The sequence below is a fragment of the Schistocerca nitens genome, chromosome 6, assembly GCF_023898315.1.
Source record: "Schistocerca nitens isolate TAMUIC-IGC-003100 chromosome 6, iqSchNite1.1, whole genome shotgun sequence".
Lineage (NCBI taxonomy): Eukaryota > Metazoa > Arthropoda > Insecta > Orthoptera > Acrididae > Schistocerca > Schistocerca nitens.
In genome coordinates this window covers 413632133-413653259 of record NC_064619.1, presented here as the reverse complement: position 1 = coordinate 413653259, position 21127 = coordinate 413632133, and the positions used below count along the sequence as shown (strand labels likewise).

The window sequence follows — 21127 nt, the reverse complement described above, 5'->3', positions numbered from 1 at the left end:
ACAACTTACCGCTTTGCTCCTGATACGCATGTTTTCGTACTGTCGTCTCGCTGTGCTCAGCCAAACTGACTGATGCTCCACATAGCACACAGGTGTCGGTCGCGCCGTGAGTCACTGTTTACAAACGGAGATATCGCGCCGTGGGTCACACGATTAAAAGAATGCTGGCGAGGAAGCCACATCCGATAAATGAGTCATCAAGATTTGCTGTATGATGAGTTATCAACTACGATACGCTGGCCGGAAAGAAAGATTTCCTGATAAAGGCGGGCATCACTTGTCATTCTGGGCATGCGTCACGATAACGTTTCATGTTTCCATCGGAAACATGTGGAACGAATATTGAATGACACTTAACTTGCATCCGGGAGGCTGACGGTTCAAATCACGCTTCGGCCCTAACAGTTTAAGGTAAATTCAGGCACGATTTCTTTCAAAAGGAGACAGCCGATTTCCTTCCCCATCTCTCCTCGATACGAGCTTGTGCTACGACTCTAATGACCTCGTCGTCGACGGAACGCTGAACCCTAAATCCTCATCTTTCTTCGTTTCTTCCTTCCTTTATATCCCACCGAAACAGACTTTCCGAGGTACCTTCGTGTATCTACTGACGTAACTTGAGAGACATGTTATGACTCGGACAGACAGTTATCTCTGACCCAGAAAACGCGATCTGCCCGTTGTGAGTCATCGGTTTTCATTATGTGGGCAAGGATGAAGGGAAGTGAATACGACATATTTTTCTTTCTCTCCACCAGGGCCACTGGTGGCAGTGTTAAGTGTGCTGGCCACTTTCGGCTGTTATGAAACGTTAATATCGCGTTCGTTGTGTACGAAGAAATCTGCCACGCACGTTTTTATGGATTCAATAGTGGACAAACATTACTAAATTCTCTCCATACTGGGCGTAAATAAAAATGTAGAAAGATAGTCACATATACTGGAATTATAAGTAGGTAGTCTCTAATAAGAGTTGGTCATTGTACGAATCCGTTTCGGTTCGGACACTATAACCCCTAACTTAACTGGCTCGCTAGAGCGCGTTTACAACAGGAACTGACCGTTTTTTTTTTTAATTTTATTTTATTTTTTTTTTTAAGAAACCGTGCCCACGGACTGACGCTTTTAATAGCAAAATCCGTGAGAATGGGATGCATTATAAGTGATTGGGAAAGACTAATTTTGATTAAACGGCATAGATATAACACCCGAAGAAACAGTTTATTAAGTCCCATAAAAGATATAGATTATCATCATGTTTTCCTGAGAAAGATGGAGGAGCTAAGAATGAATTCCTCTTGAGGCTAAAAGTCCCTTTTCTATTCATATAAAAGCTAATTTTTTCCACCGTGTAAAAACTCTAGGGATTGCTCAATGAGAGGATACAGAACAAGAAAGGTCTCATGAACTTATGTCCGGTAATGCTTAGTTTCCATGTTAGAGACCATTTATTCAATCATAGATTGTTACAGAGATGCGGCCTAGCACGTGTTGTACCTTGCAGCCATAGTTACAGAATGTGCTAAAAATGGTTTCCATGTGCCTCGACGCATGCGTGCACTCTCCATAGCATGGCCCCGCGCATTCACATCGGCCAGTCTGCATCCGAACAGTGTAAAATGCAGCACGAATACGCTGCTCCAGTGTCTCCACATCTGGAATGGGCTCTGCATACACGATACTTTTGAGGTGGCCACATAACCAGAAATCGCACAGGTTGAGATCCAGAGAACGAGCGGGCCATGCAACTGGACCCCCTCGTCCTATCTATCGACTAGGGAAGGCACGATTGAGATGCGTCCGGACATTAAAGGCGAAGTAGGCTGGAGCACCATCATGTAGCAGCCACATAACACTTCGAATCATCAATGGTACTTCTTCCAGAAGGGGAGGCGAGTGGCTACTCGCAAGAAACGCCAATAGCTCCGGCCTGTTAGGCGACGTGGAAGGAAGACTGGTCCCAAAATACGGTCGCCAATTATCCCGGCCCACACGTTCCGGCTGCACCGATGCTGATGATTCGCTGTCACCATACCATGTGGGTCCTGCAAACTATCCCACAGATGACTGTTATGAAAGTTAAAGATACCACTCGGCGTAAAGCTGGCCTCATATGTGAACAGGATGGACGACACAAATCCCAGAATCGTGGTTGCCTGGTGAAGAAACAAGTGACAAAACTGCTCCCGATGTGGGAAGTCTGTCGCTTGTTAAGTTCTGCACTCGCTGTAAGTGAAAAGGGTAGTAACAATTGTCGTGGAGAATGTTCCACACGGTCGTCTGGCTTACACTGTACTGGCGGGCCAACTGCCTGGTGCTGACACGGAGGTCTCCTTTCACAGTGTTGGTCACATTTTCCTCAAAGTCTGGTGTCCGAACATTTCGGCTGCGTCCTTCACGATTTACTGCTTCCTGAAATGAGCCTGTCTCAGACAAACGGCGAAACACTGTTCCACACATTGAAAGCTGTGGTTGTTGTCGACGGGGATAGGTCTCCTGATACAACCTTGCTGCCCGCCGCCCGTTGCCGTTGCCTTTTCCTAAGAAAATACGACGTCGGCAAGCTCTCGATTCGACTACGGAACCATTGTGGACAACGCTGTAACACATCCACTACAAGATGAGTAAGCAAGAGAAGTGAATCGGACACAACAATTACTATGGCAGGAGAGGGCGCTAGAGCAGGACGTACGAGGGACAGTACCTTCTCTAGGAAGAAATCTTGCATACTGTAACTGTGGCTGCATGGTACAGCGCGTATTGGACCGCAGTCTCCGTAACGAATTATGACTGAATAAATGGTTCCTAGCACAGAAACCAGGCATTTCCGGACATAAATTCATTAGACCTTTTTTGTTCCATCAAAAAATGGTTCAAATGGCTCTGACAAGGGAACCTCCCCATCACACCCCCCTCAGATTTAGTTATAAGTTGGCACAGTGGATAGGCCTTGAAAAACTGAACACAAATCAATCGAGAAAACAGGAAGAAGTTGTGTGGAACTATGAAAAAAATAAGCAAAATATACAAACTGACTAGTCCATGCGCAAGATAGGCAACAAGGACGACGTGAGCTCTGGAGCGCCGTGGTGTCGTGGTTATCGTGAGCGACTGCGGAATGAGAGGTCCTTGGTTCAAGCCTTCCCTCGAATGAAGAGTTAACTTTAACTTTCTTTATTTTCGCAAAGTTATAATGTGTCCGTTCGTTCATTGACGTCTCTGTTCACTGTAATAAGTTTAGTGTCTGTGTTTTCCGACCGCACCGCAAAACCGTGCGATCAGTAGACGAAAGGACGTGCCTCTCCAATGGGAACCGGAAACATTTGAGCGCAATGTCATAGGTCAACCGATTCCTCCACAGGAAAACACGTCTGATATATTCTATACGACACTGGGGACGGCATGTGCGTCACATGACAGGAATATGTTGTCGACCTACCTAACTTGTACACTTGGGGAATGGGTAAAAAGATTCTTCTACCTTGCCCGATTTAGGTTTTCTTGTGGATGTGATAATCACTCCCAAAAAAGTGATGAAAACATAAAGAGTTTGTCAGATAAACTGCAACAAATGAGTGCAACAGTTTCACAGTCGCACAGTTTTCCCTGTGCTCTGTCAAAACATATGTTTTTAACGTTTTCAAATTTTTCTGTTTAGGTGTAGCGTCCCCATACTACGGCGCAGTTACCTCCCATCGGACGGTCGGACGGACAGATAATAATTGTCTGAAAACAAAAAATTAAAATTTTCACTTGAAGGAAGACTTGATCCAAGGACCTCTCGTATCGCAGCTGCTTACGCTAACCACGGGACCACGGCGCTCCTACGCACATATCGTCCTGATGTTGCTTATCTTGCGCATAGACTCCTGTATGTTTTGCTTATTTTTTCATAGTTCCACACAACTTCTTCCTGTTTTCTCGATTTATCTGTGTTCAGTTTTTCAAGGGCTATCCACTGTGCCAACTTATAACTAAATCTGAGGGGGGTGCGATGGGGAGGTTCCCTTGTGAGCACTATGGGACTTAACATCTATGGTCATCAGTCCTCTAGAACTTAGAACTACTTAAACCTAACTAACCTAAGGACATCACACAACACCCAGTCATCACGAGGCAGAGAAAATCCCTGACCCCGCCGAGAATCGAACCCGGGCGTGGGAAGCGAGAACGCTACCGCACGACCACGAGCTGCGGACTTTTGTTCCATCAATCCCTATAATTTGTACACGGTGGAAAAAACCACCCTGTATATTTCGGAACCGGAACGGTACTTCCCTGATTAATCCGTTTTTATTGCTGCTTCCTTTGTATTTTACTATCTCTGATGACCAAGAATAATCAATTTTCTTAAATATCGAAATACAGAGCGTTTCATGCTGTGTGGCAACAACTAGACCCTTATTACGTTTCATAAACGCTAGTGGTCGATTTTGAAACTGTTAGTAACACTCGTTTGACGTGTCATACAGGGTGGCGCACGAATTGTCTTACCATTTTGTTTTTTAATATAAACTTTATTGTCAATACAATCTGAAAGGAACATATACTACAATGAAGAGCCGTCCATGGAGATTTGTTCTAACTTAGCACATGCTCAATATGTCCACCATTTCGTTTCCTAACTTCCTTCAAACGAACACTGAAGTTAGTGATTATCCTACAGCACATGTCTTCCGTAATTTCACTGCAAGCTTGAAGAATAAGTCTTCTGAGCTCCATTAAATCATGTGGACGTTTCAGGAAAATTTTTTCCTTTAGGTATCCCCAAAGAAAAAAGTCACATGGATTGAGGTCTGGACTATTGGGGGGCCAATTTTGTCCGTCATTGAAGCGACCTGGAAACCTGAGTGAAATGTTCGGCATGTCGAAATGCTCGTGTAAAAACACCAACACAGTGTTTGCAGTGTGTGACCTTGCTCCATTTTGCATGAACCACTGCGTGTTGAAGGGCAAGGCAGTAGCAAGAAGTTGTGGAATGAAGCTAATGCGAAGCATGCTCAAATAACGCTCGCTGTTCACAGTTTCTTCGAAGCAAAAGGGTCCAGTAAGTCCGTGACTGGAAATTGCTGCCCACGCTGAAATCCTCGGAGCATAATGTTGTCGTTCATGAAGCACTTGTGGGTTTTCAGTAGCCCAAATGCGTACATTTTGTTTGTTAACCACACCGTCGAAATGAAAATGCGCCTCGTCTGAAAAACAAACGTTGTTGAGAGTTTCTTCCCTATCCTCTGCCAACTGAGCAAACAGTAGACTCTGCTGGTTGTGTTCTTAAGTGAGCTTCTGTGCACAAGTCATCTTGTATGGGTACACATGGAGGTCACTTTTAAGAATGCGTTGAACGGAACGTCTGGATATTCCCAGTTGCACTGCTGCCTTTCTACACGATTTCCCGGGACTTCTCTGTACAGCAACTCGTACCGCTTCAAATTCGCCGGCGAACAAACAGGCTTAGGCCGAGGTCGCTTCGCTTCCAATACTGTTCCTTCCTGTACAAATTTATCGTAAAACCTGTGGATGGTCTTCCTGCAAGGGACCCATCGTGTGTTAATCTGTTTCGAAAACGCCTCTGAGTCACAACAAGGCTTTTCGTTTCATGGAAAAGTAACACAATTGCCGATCGTTGCTGTGTCGTCAGTCTTCCATTGTCAGCCATTGCTGCTTACTAGTCTCCTAGCGGCAGTATCATGAATTACACGTCATTTCGTAACTATTTTGTTTTTCCAAGCTCTGCTGGTACTGCTGTAGAGAATCCTGCCTCGGGCATGGATGTGTGTGATGTCCTTAGGTTAGTTAGGTTAAAGTAGTTCTAAGTTCTAGGGGACTTATGACCACAGCAGTTGAGTCCCATAGTGCTCAGAGCCATTTGACCCATCTAATGTGCGTCGTAAATTGAAATTGTGAAAGAAACAAATGGTAACACTTTGTGCGCCACCCTATATCTACAAGGCAATGATATTCACCTTATCAGCTGAAGCCCTGACCCCAAACTGAAAGTTCAAGACAAGTATCCTCGGAATGCAAGTTACTCAAAATTCCGAAGAAAATTTGGCGACATATTTTTTTTACTTTTTGAGACATTTAGAACACGCCGTGTGAAGATAATGTAAAACAACGTTTCACAAAATGAAATTAGTATGTGACAAGAATACTAATCATGTTATTAAATAATGAAAGATATTTAAAATATTCACACTGACATTATTGTTTGATTCAGTTTGCAGAGGACACAGTATGTTGTCTGGTCCATTAGACTGCGCGATTTATAATGATACTGTAATGTAACGATTAAATTTTTGAATGTTTTACCAGTATATCATGCAGTGTTACTACATAGAAATTTTGATGTCTGCTCCTATCATATTCTACGCAGTATTATAATTTTGGAGTTTGGTAAATACAGCTCTTTAGAAGAGATGCATACAACAAAAAATTAAATAATAGTGAAAAAGAATAAATTTTAATGTGTAATTGTAACATAACTAATACTCTTCAGGCTTCTAGCTTAGTCTGACGAGCTTAGAAAGTCTTTCTAAATATGTGAGTGACTGTATGTTTATATTATTTATGACTAAGTACGTTACAACTTGAAATGTTTGGTGAATGTGAAGATGGATCTTTTATCTGAATCAAGGGATACTGTTCACCTGGGGAACTACTGAATTCGTGGAGGTGACGGTGAGGCTTTCTCATATACATTTTCCTGTTCTTTATGATGATTTCGTAGACTAATGGATCGCCCTTAAGGTGTGTTCAGCTTGTACCGGTCAGCATCAGTTATTGTGCTTCGCAGTGGTTGTAGGATTTTTCAGATCTATAATAAGAGTGTGCTGTCATAGACCACATTTCTGATTCGTACAGCACTGTGGCCAATGTGCATTTGTCTGTATTGCCCTAACCTAATATCTGTTGGCAACTCCTCTCCCGCATTCCGCATCAGGTTGAGGGCAGTGTTAACGTTTTCTGCTGTTTGCTGGAGAAAACGTAATCTTGTCTTTAATTGAATGCCGAAATAAATCGCGGAAAATATTTCATTGTAATTCCTGATCGACAGCAGAGGTTCGACAATCAGAAGGTAATGGAATGTGATTGTAACACTTTTCTCCGCTTTCATTTTGATGTTTCAGACTTTGCTCCATTGGTATTAGCGTCTAGAAGTTTATGGAGTTTCCTATCTGCGAAATCAAAGTTAGAATGCCATTTAAATACAGTTATGTCATCGGCGTTCAGTGCAGTCTATCCTTGAACTAATTGTGTGTGTCTTTGGCGCAGAGTGCTCAGCATTGCACTTTAGGAATCATGGCCAAAATATTCATCAACAGATTGACACACCACTTCGTTGCACACACATATCGCAAAACGACCACGATGGTAAAATCAGGAAAGTATCTCCTCATAAGGAAGTCTCGCGACAGTCAGTCTTCCCACTTACCTTTCGCGAATGAAACAGGAAAGCGAGAAAAATAACAGTGATACAAAAGTTCCCTCTGCCACACATCTTAAGATTTATTACAGAGTATGAAAGCTTATTTTGTAAACTCCTGATAACTGTCGCACAGGCGATAACATTTCAACTGCAAATAGACGATAAAGTAGCAAAATCAACTGAAGTCTCTGTTTTATCTATGTGATTTCGATTATGGACTGTCAGAATGATGGCCCTACGTCGGTTTCCAGCGTTAAAAGATATGACTCATACAAACGGCTCTATAGAATGCACGCAGCAAAGGAATTCGTAGCCCACTCCCTGTCGAAGGACACCGAACGCAGACGTTGTTCGTAATAGAATACTTGCAAAGCTGCTAACTCAGGACAGACTCTAACGTGCTCGCTTTCAGCACTGTTACGTCAGACGCAATTCTCAGTTACGCAGTCATTTAACACGACTGATGAAATATGTTTAGGTTAGTACTGGCGAAACTTTAGGCTACTGTGTCAGACATGTCGTGCAAAGCCACACCGTTTCCAGCAGATTTGGCATAGCTCAGTTTCGTCATTTGTTGATGTATTTCATCTACATCTATACTTCACAGATTTCCTTTCAGCGTGTATTGAATAGATTCCTGATTACTAATAAGAAACTAGACGAATTGAACAGAAAACACAAATGCGTTTGAATAATAGTGCACGAGGATATGAAGTGGGATGGTTGTGGGTAATGATAGTGACAGGCATCCGCTGGCACGGTACGGAGATACTGTAGTCTTTTAACTATGCTCTTTCGTAAACTATTGAGTTTATGCGATATTTAGGCCTATGTTAAGACTAAGAGGGATTATCGAGCATGTACCAAGAAGGATAGTGCAGTGTTGTAGAAAAACAGCGAAATATCAACTGGCACATTGTCGAAAAAATTTGTATGTTACATTAAGATACAATGAAAAACATCGTCTGCTATGAACCAGATCGTGCTGTATGTACGTTATATCCTTCGATCTGACAAAAGTTGCGATTCATTTCGAGAGAAGCAGTTAGAATATGAAGTGGAAAACTGACAAGACACATGGAGAGTATGCTCGTATATGATTGCATTTTGTTGCGTAGTTTTTTTATAAACCTTCTTCGGTAGTTATGATAAAGAAATGACCATCATTTCTGTAAAATATTGAAACATCAGGCTACTATGGGGCCATAGTGTAAATGAAGCAGTGTTCGCATGTTACTGAAAGGAAAAGTTAAAGGTGCAGCTAGATTTATGTTGATGTTGAAATTCTTCATTAGTTATAGCTTCATTGCACAGCGCTGTAGCACCCTGAATGTCAAACATCATTTTTCTGTTAACGGTTTACCCACAGCATGTCAACTCCCCCACCCCCCTCCTCGCCCCTTTCATTCACACAATTCAGTTCCCTTCGATCGGTTCATTGTTGTTAAGATTAGCAGCGCAAGTAATCACGTGAGAAATACACAACTAGTTGGTGTCTTCAGTCTCTTCCACTTTCACCTTAAAATAAAGAGAAAAGCACTTTAAACGATATTAGTAACATTAGAGACCTACAGACCACTTTACTTAGTATAGTGGTGGAATATGTGCTTTTGTGGTGGCATCTACAGCATCAAATCAGCGGTAGAGAAAATCAAGTACTCGTAATTGTGCAACGACAGGAAGAAATGGTGTGCACACACAGGAAGCCGATGTTGGAAAATGATGATTGTGATCAACAATGTGCCGTTTCTGTGCAATCTCTGCATAATCAATGTATTTGAGACAATAGATATGAAACTGTGGACAGTCCTAGACACACACACTATATACCATGAAAGGAACCAACTCAAACCGAATCGACTGCAAAAAAAATTCATATGAAGTTGTTGTTGTTGTTGTAATTGTGGTCTTCAGTCCAGAGACTGGTTTGATACAGCTCTCCATGCTACTCTATCCTGTGCAAGCTTCTTCATCTCCCAGTACCTACTGCAACCTACATCCTTCTGAATCTGTTTAGTGTATTCATCTCTTGGTCTCCTTCTACGATTTTTACCCTCCACGCTGCCCTCCAATACTAAATTGGTGATACCTTGATGCCTCACAATATGCCCTACCAACCGATCCCTTCTTCTAGTCAAGTTGTGCCACAGATTTCTCTTCTCTCCAATTCTGTTCAATACCTCCTCATTAGTTATGTCACCTACCCATCCAATCTTCAGCATTCTTCTGTAGCACCACATTTCGAAAGCTTCTATTCTCTTCTTGTCTAAACTATTTATCGTCCATGTTTCACTTCCATACATGGCTACACTCCATACAAATACTTTCAGAAACGACACTTAAATCTATACTCGATGTTAACAAATTTCTCTTATTCAGAAACGCTTTCCTTGCCATTGCCAGTTTACATTTTATATCCTCTCTACTTCGACCATCATCAGTTATTTTGCTCCCCAAATAGCAAAACTCATTTACTACTTTAAGCGTCTCATTTCCTAATCTAATTCCCTTAGCATCACCCGATTTAATTCGGCTACATTTCATTATCCTCGTTTTGCTTTTGTTGATGTTCATCTTATATCCTCCTTTCAAGACACTGTCCATTCCGTACATCTGCTCTTCCAGGTCCTTTGCTGTCTCTGACAGAATTACAATGTCATCGGTGAACCTCAAAGTTTTTATTTCTTCTCCATGGATTTTAATTCCAACTTGAATTTTTCTTTTGTTTCCTTTACTGCTTGGTTAATATACAGATTAAATAACATCAGCGATAGGCTACAACCCTGTCTCACTCCCTTCCCAACCACTGCTTCCCTTTCATACCCCTCGACTCTTATAACAACCATCTGGTTTCTGTACAAATTGTAAATAGCCTTTCACTCTCTGTATTTTACCCCTGCCACCTTCAGAATTTGAAAGAGAGTATTCCAGTCAACATTTTCAAAAGCTTTCTCTAAGTCTACAAATGCTACAAACGTAGGTTTGCCTTTCCGTAATCTATTTTCTAAGATAAGTAAAGAGAGGAAAACACTGGATCATACCACGTTTTTTAAGTAGTACTGTCTGAAAAACAAGCTGAAAGTGACTGCCAGTAATAATGTTTTACGTAAAACGACAGGAATCACATGGGAAGCACAACCAGAAACTGTGGATACTTCTGCACTAACAACGTGCTAATCTGTAGTGGAATACGCATACACTGTTTGGTACAGATCCCACCATATCAAAGCAGTAGATGCGACTATCAACGAGACGTGACGCATCATTACTGACTGTCTAGAGATTATTCATATGGAGCAGCTGTATACCCTGCTGGAAATGCGCCTTTCGCCGAGACGTAGCAGCGAGAAAACAGAAAACTAAGGCAACAACATCAGAGGCTTCCCCTGTTTAGGTACCAGCACAAGACTGAAGTCGATAAAGAGTTCCGTAAAGGCAGCCGAGGAACTCGTAGCAGCACCACGGCAAACGAGAGCACAAATGACCCTGTGCCCAGTGGCGACCACGGCCGCTGCCTGGTGACTCAGACGGCTATCGTATAGAGGGCGCCCGCCAGTCAGCTGATTCCACTGACAAGTGAGAGGCCGCAACGCGCGCGCCTTCTCTCGGAAACTTGCGCAACTGCGCGATGAAACTCCTCGGATATTCAGGGTAATACCGGTACTGCCTACTCACCGTTTTTTAATCGGTACTTCGAATGGAATTCGGAGAATTCGAGAGTTTACATGACGTCGAAAACAACGTTCGTCTTAGGAGAAAACGTAATTTCGCTGTTTGTGTTATGGCATACGCAATGTGTTACGAGATCCACAAATAAGAGGATCTGATGACGGATGCTGAAGAAGTATTAATTTCTCACAATTCATTAATTTGATTTTTTAAAACTAGTCTTCTATGAACGAGCTTTCGAGCCATGCAAGACTCGCCTTCAATTGGTCGATATTTACACCAACTATTTTGTGGACGAACAGACCATCTAAAGACGAGTTCTCAGTGGGCACAACGCTAGATCGTGCAATATGGGGTGGTTACAATTAAAGTGCAGCTACCCACAAAGGACCAGTGTGGACTGCAATTATATAGCAACGAAACTTGGTAGATATTCTAAAGCGTTAATGCAAACCCACTTACGCTGAGAAAAGTTCCAACGTTAGCCATCAAGCGCAATCTGGCGCTGTGAGCGCGAGAAAGACGTAGAAATGTTTCCAGGTCAAAGGCATAATTTTGATTTTATTATTAGCTGCCGCTTACACAGTTCCTTCAGTATGAGGACTGGAGGCGTCGACGAGATGCCGTACAGCGCCAGATTGGCACCCGGTGGCCAAAATTATAACTAATTTTTTTACAGCTTAAATCGGTTCCTTATTAAAACAATAACATATCTACCAAGTTTCACTACCATAAGATAATTATAGCCCAAATTAGACTTCCGTGTGTAGCTGGACTTCAGTTATAATCACCTGTCAATAATGGCAATGAATTACCACAATAAATCGAGACTGCTGCTTTTGCCTCAGTCATCCAATTTTTACACTACACTTGCAGTGTTGAAAATGTCGAAAATATAGGAAAAAATTTAAGAACCAATATATTTTTGAGTTGCTTGGCCGATGAAGACCTTGCGTATTCCACGTGGAGAAAATGCAACAGTGAATATCTGCTAGAAAATGCGTGGAAAAGAAACAACAAAGCATAGGGAGGCTAGTCAATAAATTATAGTAATTCTGTTCGGTTGATTATTTATGTCGTCCTATTTCTTTTTAAGTGACGTACAGTGCGAAGGGTCGCAGTGGTAAGGTGTTGGTCTCACATTCGGGAGAGCGACGGTTCATCCCTCTCTGGCACCAGTACAGATTTCCTGTGGTTTCCCCATAATCGCTTAAGGAAAAAGCATTGAAAAAGTCATTGCTGATTTCGTTCTACACCCTTCTCCAACCTGAACTTGTTTTGTCTCAAATCTTCTCGTCATTGAAATGGCGTTAAATGGTTGGTTGGTTGGTTGTTTTGGGGAAGGAGACCAGACAGCGAGGTCATCGGTCTCCTCGGATTAGGGAAGGACGGGGAAGGAAGTCGGCCGTGCCCTTTGAAAGGAACCATCCCGGCATTTGCCTGGAGCGATTTAGGGAAATCACGGAAAACCTAAATCAGGATGGCCGGACGCGGGATTGAACCGTCGTCCTCCCGAATGCGAGTCCAGTGTCTAACCACTGCGCCACCTCGCTCGGTTGGCATTAAATTCCAAACTTAATTTTCCGGTCGTGGGAATACGAATGTTGTGGATCGGCTATGACGGGATGAAATAATGGTGCGAAAGACAATCTTCTCAGATTTCATTAATTACTTCTTTCTTCCAGAATGAGATTTTCACTCTGTAGCGGAGTGTGCGCTGATGTGAAACTTCCTGGCAGATTAAAACTGTGTGCCGGACCGAGACTGGAACTCGGGACCTTTGCCTTTCACTGGCAAGTGCTCTACCATCTGAGCTACCCAACTGACTCAGGACCCGTCCTCACAGCTTTAATTCTGCCAGTACCTCGTCTCCTACCTTCCAAACTTCACAGAAGCTCTTCCGAGAACCTTGCAGAACAAAGGTCCCGAGTTCGAGTCTCGGTTCGGCACACAGTTTTAATCTATGAGAAAGTTTCATTTCAGCGCCCACTCCGCTGCAGAGTGAAAATCTCATTCTGGAAGCATCTCCCAGTCTGTGGCTAAGCCATGTCTCCGCAATATCCTTTCTTCCAGGAGTGCTAGTTCTGCAAGGTTCACAGAAGAGCTTCTGTGAAATTTGGAAGGCAGGAGACAAGGTACTGGCAGAATTAAAGCTGTCAGGACGGGTCATGAGTCGTGCTTGGGCAGCTCAGATGGTAGAGCACTTGTCCGCGAAAGACAAAGGTCCCGAGTTACTTCTTTCTTTATCAGTTTTCAGTATCCTCGCACTTTGTTCAGAACAGAAAGTGCAATGGCCTCTGTTTTGTTTCAGATGTATTTCTCGTTAGATTGTTAAACTTGAACTACAGGTTGTAAGACAGCTTATGAACTTACGTCGGTGTGCTCTTGCCTTCCTCCGAACTTAAGCTGACTTACTCAGCAAATTATAGAGAGACTTAGTGTAATGTGAACTTCGAACTTGGGTGTAACTTGGCATTTTTCACATTAACAAGCCACTGCCAGAGAGAAAAGAAGCGATAAATGGCAGAACAAAAAAGAAACAAAAAAAAAAATGCTCGTACTGTCTCAAGACCGAACACCAGCTCTTTGGATCTGACACGTATTCACTCTGCTACAGAGCAGAGTTCTAGAGCAGAAATTTGTGCACCACAGTGGAATCAAAATGTCTCTTCGACAATTGTTATTCTCTTGTAATTTATATCTTTTCCGCATATAACTTTTTTTACTAACGAACACAAAATCTCCGTTCATGCACGTTGTCATATAAGAATTATACATCAGCTGGTGCGTATCAACGTCACAAATGCGAGCAACATAGTAATATTCAAGTCATTATACAAGACTGATAAATAATGACTACTCTACAGGTTGACGAGTCTGCTGCAGGTTCCATCTACTCAGAGCGTATCGTAATTAATCGTGAAAGCTTACACTATACGGTAATAAAGGTGAAACTGTTTCACTGAGCATGGCTTCGCGACTTTCGTAACTCTGCCACAATACCCTCTTTTGATGCAGGGCCTTCTATTGCTCAATCGAATCAGCAGTTTCAGAGAAATGCTTGCTTTGCCTCGGCTCTCAATATCATGAAACGTGAAATGCCTTTTAAATCATTGATATTATATGAGGCATTAAATAAAACCGTGACATTTATACTTTTTTCTTTCCTTGACTTTTAAATACTGCTTGTTTTTCTCAAAATACAGGGAAATGGGCAGAGCGAATTTGATTGCGTTCGCAAGCGCATGCCAGGAGATTCGAGTTTGCTCGCCAGTGGAACCGGCGGGTTTGCTCTTTGTCCGCTGTGCTACACAGAAAGGACAGCTGGGCCGGCGACAGGGAGGCGCCAGGTTTACTTCCGAAACCTTGAACTCTGGGAAAGGTGAACAAAGTAGTGACCGCCCATAGCCCCCTGTCGCAGGTAGCCCTAGCGTCCCGTTAGTGGCACTCGCCGTGTTCCCAGAAGAGGCAGCTAAGTGCAGGCGGCCCTCTGCGACAAACGAGCGGTCCTTTGTGGACCCGCAAGCCGCTACCACAAAGATGTGTGCCGCTACACAGTCCCAGATGGCGCCAACCAGTGACTCAGTTGTTCGACCGTATGCCGCGCCAAAGACTTGCCGTGGGACAACAGTCGAAAATTAAACATTCGCAAATGAGATTATGACGACTATCCTACGGGTTGACGATTCTACTGCGGGTTCCATTACTCAGAGCGTATCGCAATTAATGGTGGAAGAGGGCTTTATACGGTAATAAAACCGTTCCACTGAGCATGGCTTCGCAAACGAGATGTTGGCTAGATAATCAGGTGTGTTTACGAGTCGATACTGAACTTCGATTGATGGTTGGTGGTCTAGTGGCACCGACCGAGGTCGCACAGTCGGCTCACAGCTGTGACTCAAAGCTGACGAACTACAGGTGGCGCCATAATATTGTATGATGGGCGGTAAACGCCCCTTTTCTTGGTACTACAGCACGCTCCGCGTGATATGTCACCGACAACTGTTAACGACCTCCACCAAGGTCACCTCGCCGACCCTCCGCGTTGCGTCGCGTGCAGGGTGCTGGAGAAGGACGATCATCGACTCGTTTGTGGCCCAGTGGTATATGTCTGGCACTTCTTCCAGCGCATTATGGCCTTTCTCACACGTGCCACTCCTGACAGAATTACACTAAACATGATGTTGTTTGCGGATGCCGTGTACTACCCGCAGACGACGACTCACTCTGTGAACTGGTTCGGTGGCCAAACTGCTCGATATTTTTTTTTTTTTTTTTTTTTTTTTGCAACTGGTGAGTATTCTCGGTTTTTGGACTTTACGCGAACGAACATTCCACAATCCGAAATACCGGTTTCTCTGCCTCGTGATGACTGGGTGTTCTGTGCTGTCCTTAGGTTAGTTAGGTTTAAGTAGTTCTAAGTTCTAGGGGACTGATGACCATAGACGTTAAGTCCCATAGTGCTCAGAGCCATTTGAACCGAAATACCGGCAATACTTTTTCCAGTTTCCTTTGTAGTGCTTTCTACGACCCGCCTCGTAGTTGGAATGAGCAGTTGATCTGATCTGATGCACTATTTTTGGGGTTTTGATGCTATGATCCCCAATGGTATTCCCTCTTTACTTTCGAGAAGAATTGCGTGGAATTCTCCACGGCCACGGGCTGCTTCGCGGACGTCACTACATAGGCTTATAAGAGAAGCTATAAAAACAACTAAAAATTAAGTAAAACATAACATGGTCACTCGAAGAAGGAAAAAAGATAAAAATCCTTTTTCTCGGTTACATACATATGATACCCTTTCCTTTTATTTTCTTTCCACCTTTCTTAGTTAGGGGCCAAAGTCTAAAGTGAGGCAGACTTTTTTTTGGTGAAAGTGACAATGGCAAATAGATACCTTTTGTGTGGGTTCGTTTGTAATCAGGAAAGTGAGAGAAAAAAAGTGGTAAAGTACGAACCTGGAGACTGAAAGGTCGTGAGATTGAATCCTGGAAGACACCGGAATTTTTTAGTCTGCCTTTACGCTAGTCTTCACTTTTCAATAATGTGAAGATGTGCCGGAAACTACATGTGGGTGGAATTCCACGTTAAACTGTAGGTCCCCTTTCGCCCGTAGGATTGTTGAGGCTGGTTAAGGGCGAGAAAGTCGTGGAAGTGGCGTCCAATTGCAAGTACAGTACTTGCAAACAGGCGGCTAAACAAACATTGTTCCTGAGGAACAACCAGCCAATGATGTTGTACGAATTTACTTTAATGAACTTAGAAATATTATCCTGTTTAGTACTGATGTATCTTAAATGTTAGGTTTTAGCTTAAGTCCCCCTCTAAATGGACTCAAATTTCACGTATGACCTACCTTAATACGAAATATAATTATACTTCAGCGTGCTACGACTTACTTCAAACTTCTCCTGTTAAAGAAGGTATTTCACGAGACAGCCTCGCATTTCGATGCAGTATTGCACTCGTCTCTCTCTGTCTCCGTAGCCGAGTGGTCGGCGTGTCTTGCTCCTATATGGAGGAACCGGATTCTATTCTCGATATTGCCGTGGGTTGGAGGACGCAACGCGGTACATCGGCCTCGTGGAGCCAATTGAGGAGTTGCTTGAGTGAGAAGTAGCAGCTACGAGGTCAAGAAATGGATCAACGGCCGGGAAAGCGGTGTGCTGACCACCCGCCTTCCATACCGCATCCAACGACACCATTTTCTGAGGATGACACGGCGGCCAGTCTGCCCCGATTGACACATCAGTGCCAGAGCGCGGAGCTCTGCTTTGCTTTGCTTGCTCTCGTCTCTGCTGTGTTATTGATTGTTGCAAACGGCCTCGGATCATCTCTTGAAGTCTGACAAGACTGTGCAATTCTCTGCTCCAGTTTCTCGACAAAGTATAGCGCACCAGCATGGTCCAAGATGGACAGGTCCAGCAGGGCCTCTAAGATCACCTGACCTTAATCCTCTGGATTTTTCTGTCTGGAGGCATCTCAAGAGTGAAGAGCATGACACTCCTTTTGGTACGTTCGAAGAGCGGGAGATAACAGTTGTGCAGCCTTGTAGAGCTTTATGAGACGATCCGGGGGTGTCAAAGTCAGACTAAGGCCCCTTATTATCTTTTACTCATGTAAAGGTAACTGATATGAACAAGCGTATCGTTAGTAAACGGCGGTGATGTAACTTGCCTCGACGGGCGCATTTCGCAAAGACCGCTTGCAGCTGCTGAGACTTCGCGCGACACCACAACTTCTCCGATTACAGGAGGAAGGAACTTCTCAAGTACTGTGCAAAAATGGAAAGAAATATGGTTGGATGTTATTTAGAGTCTGTGTAATAACTGAGGCGCACAACAACGTAGCAGACAGTCGGCTGCAGCGATGGTTGAAGAAACCATTCTGTGTTACTTTAAGAAATGCAGAAACCAGCAACTTTTTTATGTATTTTAGTTTATACCAATCTGCCTTTCTGGGTTTTGACTATCTTCAATTGGCGTAAAACATGTTTAGATCTTCAATTAGTGCATCATTAAAACATCGACTGCAATTTGGAGCCCGCGTCTCGTGGTCGTGCGGTAGCGTTCTCGCTTCCCACGCCCGGGTTCCCGGGTTCGATTCCCGGCGGGGTCAGGGATTTTCTCTGCCTCGTGATGGCTGGGTGTTGTGTGCTGTCCTTAGGTTAGTTAGGTTTAAGTAGTTCTAAGTTCTAGGGGACTTATGACCACAGCAGTTGAGTCCCATAGTGCTCAGAGCCATTTTTTTGAGCAATTTGGATGCTGCAGTTGTCCGGTGTAAATAACAATTTTGTTTAACCATTACACTTCACGGGTTATTTGTTGGGTGCACTACTTCCTATTCTAGTTGTTGCTACTCCTATCTTCTGCATTTATAAGCGTGGAACGAACACTTTTGGTTTGCGTGATCCACAATAATAGCACAATATCCGCCACGTACCCAACTTGGAAAATTGTGTCTTCAATCAAGTTGCACTTTGCTAACGGATTCTGCAGGACTACTGCTTAAGTCAATTGGTTCTCTACATAAAGTACATTTTAATGCTTAGCATACAATGTACTGAGTGCTATGCATGGTTATTTACTACGTGTAGTAGTAGTGACTGGTTAATCTAAACTATGCTGAACATAGCAAAAATAGTACAGTACATTTTATGCAAAAGAACTGATATTACATGACATGTGGGAGTGACATTTAGAGTGAATAAGGGCACAAGAAATGACTTATATCATGCAGAAGCAACAACAAGCACTAAGTGCATCTAATGAGTAATATATTGTAAAAATGTGACTCGTGAAGTGTAATAGGTACACATAATGATACACTGCACAGGGCACCATCCAAACTGCAGTCGATGTTTTAACGATAAGCTGACAGAAGATTTCAATGTGACGTATTAAGCCAATTGAAGATAGGCGAAATCCCTCATTATGTATTGATATAAATAAGTACATAGAAAAGAAGTTGGTTGTTAAACCTTTTGAAGGAAGTAATATAGCGCACAGCCACGTAGCTCAGCAACTGGTAAAATGGATACATTAACCACCTGCGATTTTCTTGAAGCTACGAGGGACGTCCAATAAGTAATGCAACACATTTTTTTCTGAAAGCAGGTTGGTTTTAGTCAGGATTCGAGTACAACATATTATTCCCATTCCTTTGGCTACAGAATCCTGTTATCTTACGCCACCTTACTGGGAGGGCCTGCACGTCCGCATGGTCGGCATCGGAGCCAACATCTTGCTGCATCAATAGCCTCCCCATCATCCACGTTCTGCTTCGCACGGAGTGCATCTTTCAGTGGGCCGAACAGATGGAAGTCGGAAGGTGCGAGATCTGGGCTGTAGTGTGGACCAGGGAGAACAGTCCAGTGTCGTTTCGTGAGCTGCTCTTGGGTGCGCAGACTTGTGTGACGCGCTTTTTGGTATGGAGAGGGAGAGGTTCGTTTGCATTTTTATGGTAACGAACAAGCTGATGAAGTTTCTTCAATTTTCTGAGGACAGCACAGTACAATTCTGAGTTGATCGTTGCGCCAAGAGGGAGGATATCAAACAGAACAACGCCTTCAGAGACCCAGAAGACTGTTGCCATTACTTGACCACATGAGGATGCAGCTTTGAATTCTTTCTTCGGAAGTGAGGAAGTATGGCGCCACTCAGTGCATTGCCGTTTATTCCGTCCGATGTGATGATCCCATGTTCCATCGCCTGTGGCGATGTTCGATTTAAAATTGTCACTGTCGGCCTCGTAAGGCGCAAACAACTTCGCACAGATGGCCCTTCGGTACTCTTTATGGTCTCCCGTTAGGCGGAGAGGAACCCTGCGTATACACACCGTTGAGTACCCCAACTGGTGGACACGTGGTGAGCACTACCAACAGAGACGTCCATCTGAGCAGTGAGGTGTCTGTGATCTGTTGGTCACCTCGAATGAGAGTGTCCGCACGTTCTATCATTGCAGGAGTCACAACTGTGTGCGGTCGGCCGGCACGCGGGACATAGGAGAAGTTTGTGTAATCTTGGTGCGATGATGACAGGCGACTCGCTCAGCGACTCACTGTGCTTTTTTCCACTACCAGGCAAGCGCCTATGAATATCTACGATGCTCTGCTTTTCCCCCAAAAGAAACTCAATGACAGCTCTCAGACTGGAACTCACACCCGTTACAGACACCATTTTGAAGGCTACGTATAGCGTCGCCAAGTGTCGGAACTTCACGAAGCTACAGGGGATGTAGCGGGAATGTTCCACGATGTAACGCAACAAACTACGCATTTTTAACAACTGAAATTGGGCGAGAAAAAAAGTTGGTGCGTTACTTATTTAACGCCCCTCGTATCTATCGAAACCACGGAAATCCTACAGTAGAACAGAGGAAACATGATTTGAAGAATCCTCCTCCCGAAAGCGAGTGACCGCTCCACCATTTCGTTTTCTCTGGTCAACACTTTGAACAAAAGGTAGGTATTTGGAGACTGCGCGCTTCTGGCCCCCACGTCATGAATGACATCACCTGCTGCTTGCCGTGCCCCTCTGATGTGAGTCACTTGTTTACCTGACGCGGAACGAACGTCATTTACGAGGCGAGCCACTGCGAGCAGCAATCTACCTCTCGCTATGTGGCATTGTATCTCGCTAAGAAAAAAGAAAGGTTGATATAATACAGATGGGTGCAGTATGTCCAGCTATCTTCGAGTACATTGATATTTTCTCTTTGCAATGAGCGAATGTTCTGTCATAAATGCCCACAACTGTAGTTCGAATTGGATTTTGTGAGACTAGTTAAAGCCATGTTCCAGTTCGAGACCTGAGGTTGGGTCCCCATCTTCCGAGTCAACGCTTCAAAGCTCTGAGTGTTGAGGTAGCGCAACGAGCACGAAAGGCAGGCACACAGGGTCGATCCCTAGGCTGCTCATTTTTCACGCGTTGCATTTAACAAACAGGGCAAACATTCTGCAAAAGAAGAGAACAGCCCTATCTAAGCACTGAACTTGTTTGCTGACAACTGAAACACAGTTTCAAACACAGTGCGCCCTCGTATTATTTATTCCCAATACCACCACGAATACGCCGAACTTAACATCATTCTCATCACTCTCACTTCATGACATATTTAAGATGTAATCCGCCGCATTAGTCCAATGTTTGGTGGTATAGAAGTATACGCTAGTTCCCTCCCACTGATACCAGGCAAATTTCAAGCTTCGGGACGGCTACTCTGTCACACGAATATGCGTTAGCGTCGTCGGTCACGAAGGCAGGTGTTGTGAAATATTCGTACTGTGAGCAGTCGCACTAAACATTATATTACCGAGAAGGGAATGGGAGTCGCCCTGGACGACAAAAATAACTATGCGCGAGATACCGTCTTAGTGGAGGGTACCATCAGCGCTAGAACACTCGACTCCATACCATACATCAGTATTCAAAATCGATAGCTTTCTCCTTATTACTTATGTTGTTATCTGGGTCAGAGCTAGTCACGCACTCCAAAATGTGAAAGTAACGCTGACGTTTTGACAATTTATTA

General features: G+C 43.7%; 1 protein-coding gene across 2 annotated transcripts in view; it reads right to left on the bottom strand.

Annotated features, from left to right (window-relative positions):
• The window catches only part of LOC126263038 (E3 ubiquitin-protein ligase LNX-like), a 632063-nt gene that overhangs the window by 116123 nt on the left and 494813 nt on the right, over positions 1-21127 (bottom strand). The window contains exon 1 of one of the 2 annotated variants that reach the window (XM_049960007.1): positions 10-47. The exons of the other annotated variant lie outside the window; for it this stretch is intronic. Coding sequence (XP_049815964.1) covers positions 10-30 — 21 coding nt within the window. The 5' untranslated portion in view covers positions 31-47. Of the gene's footprint in view, positions 1-9; positions 48-21127 lie in introns of those variants that run through there. 2 annotated transcript variants of the gene reach the window in all.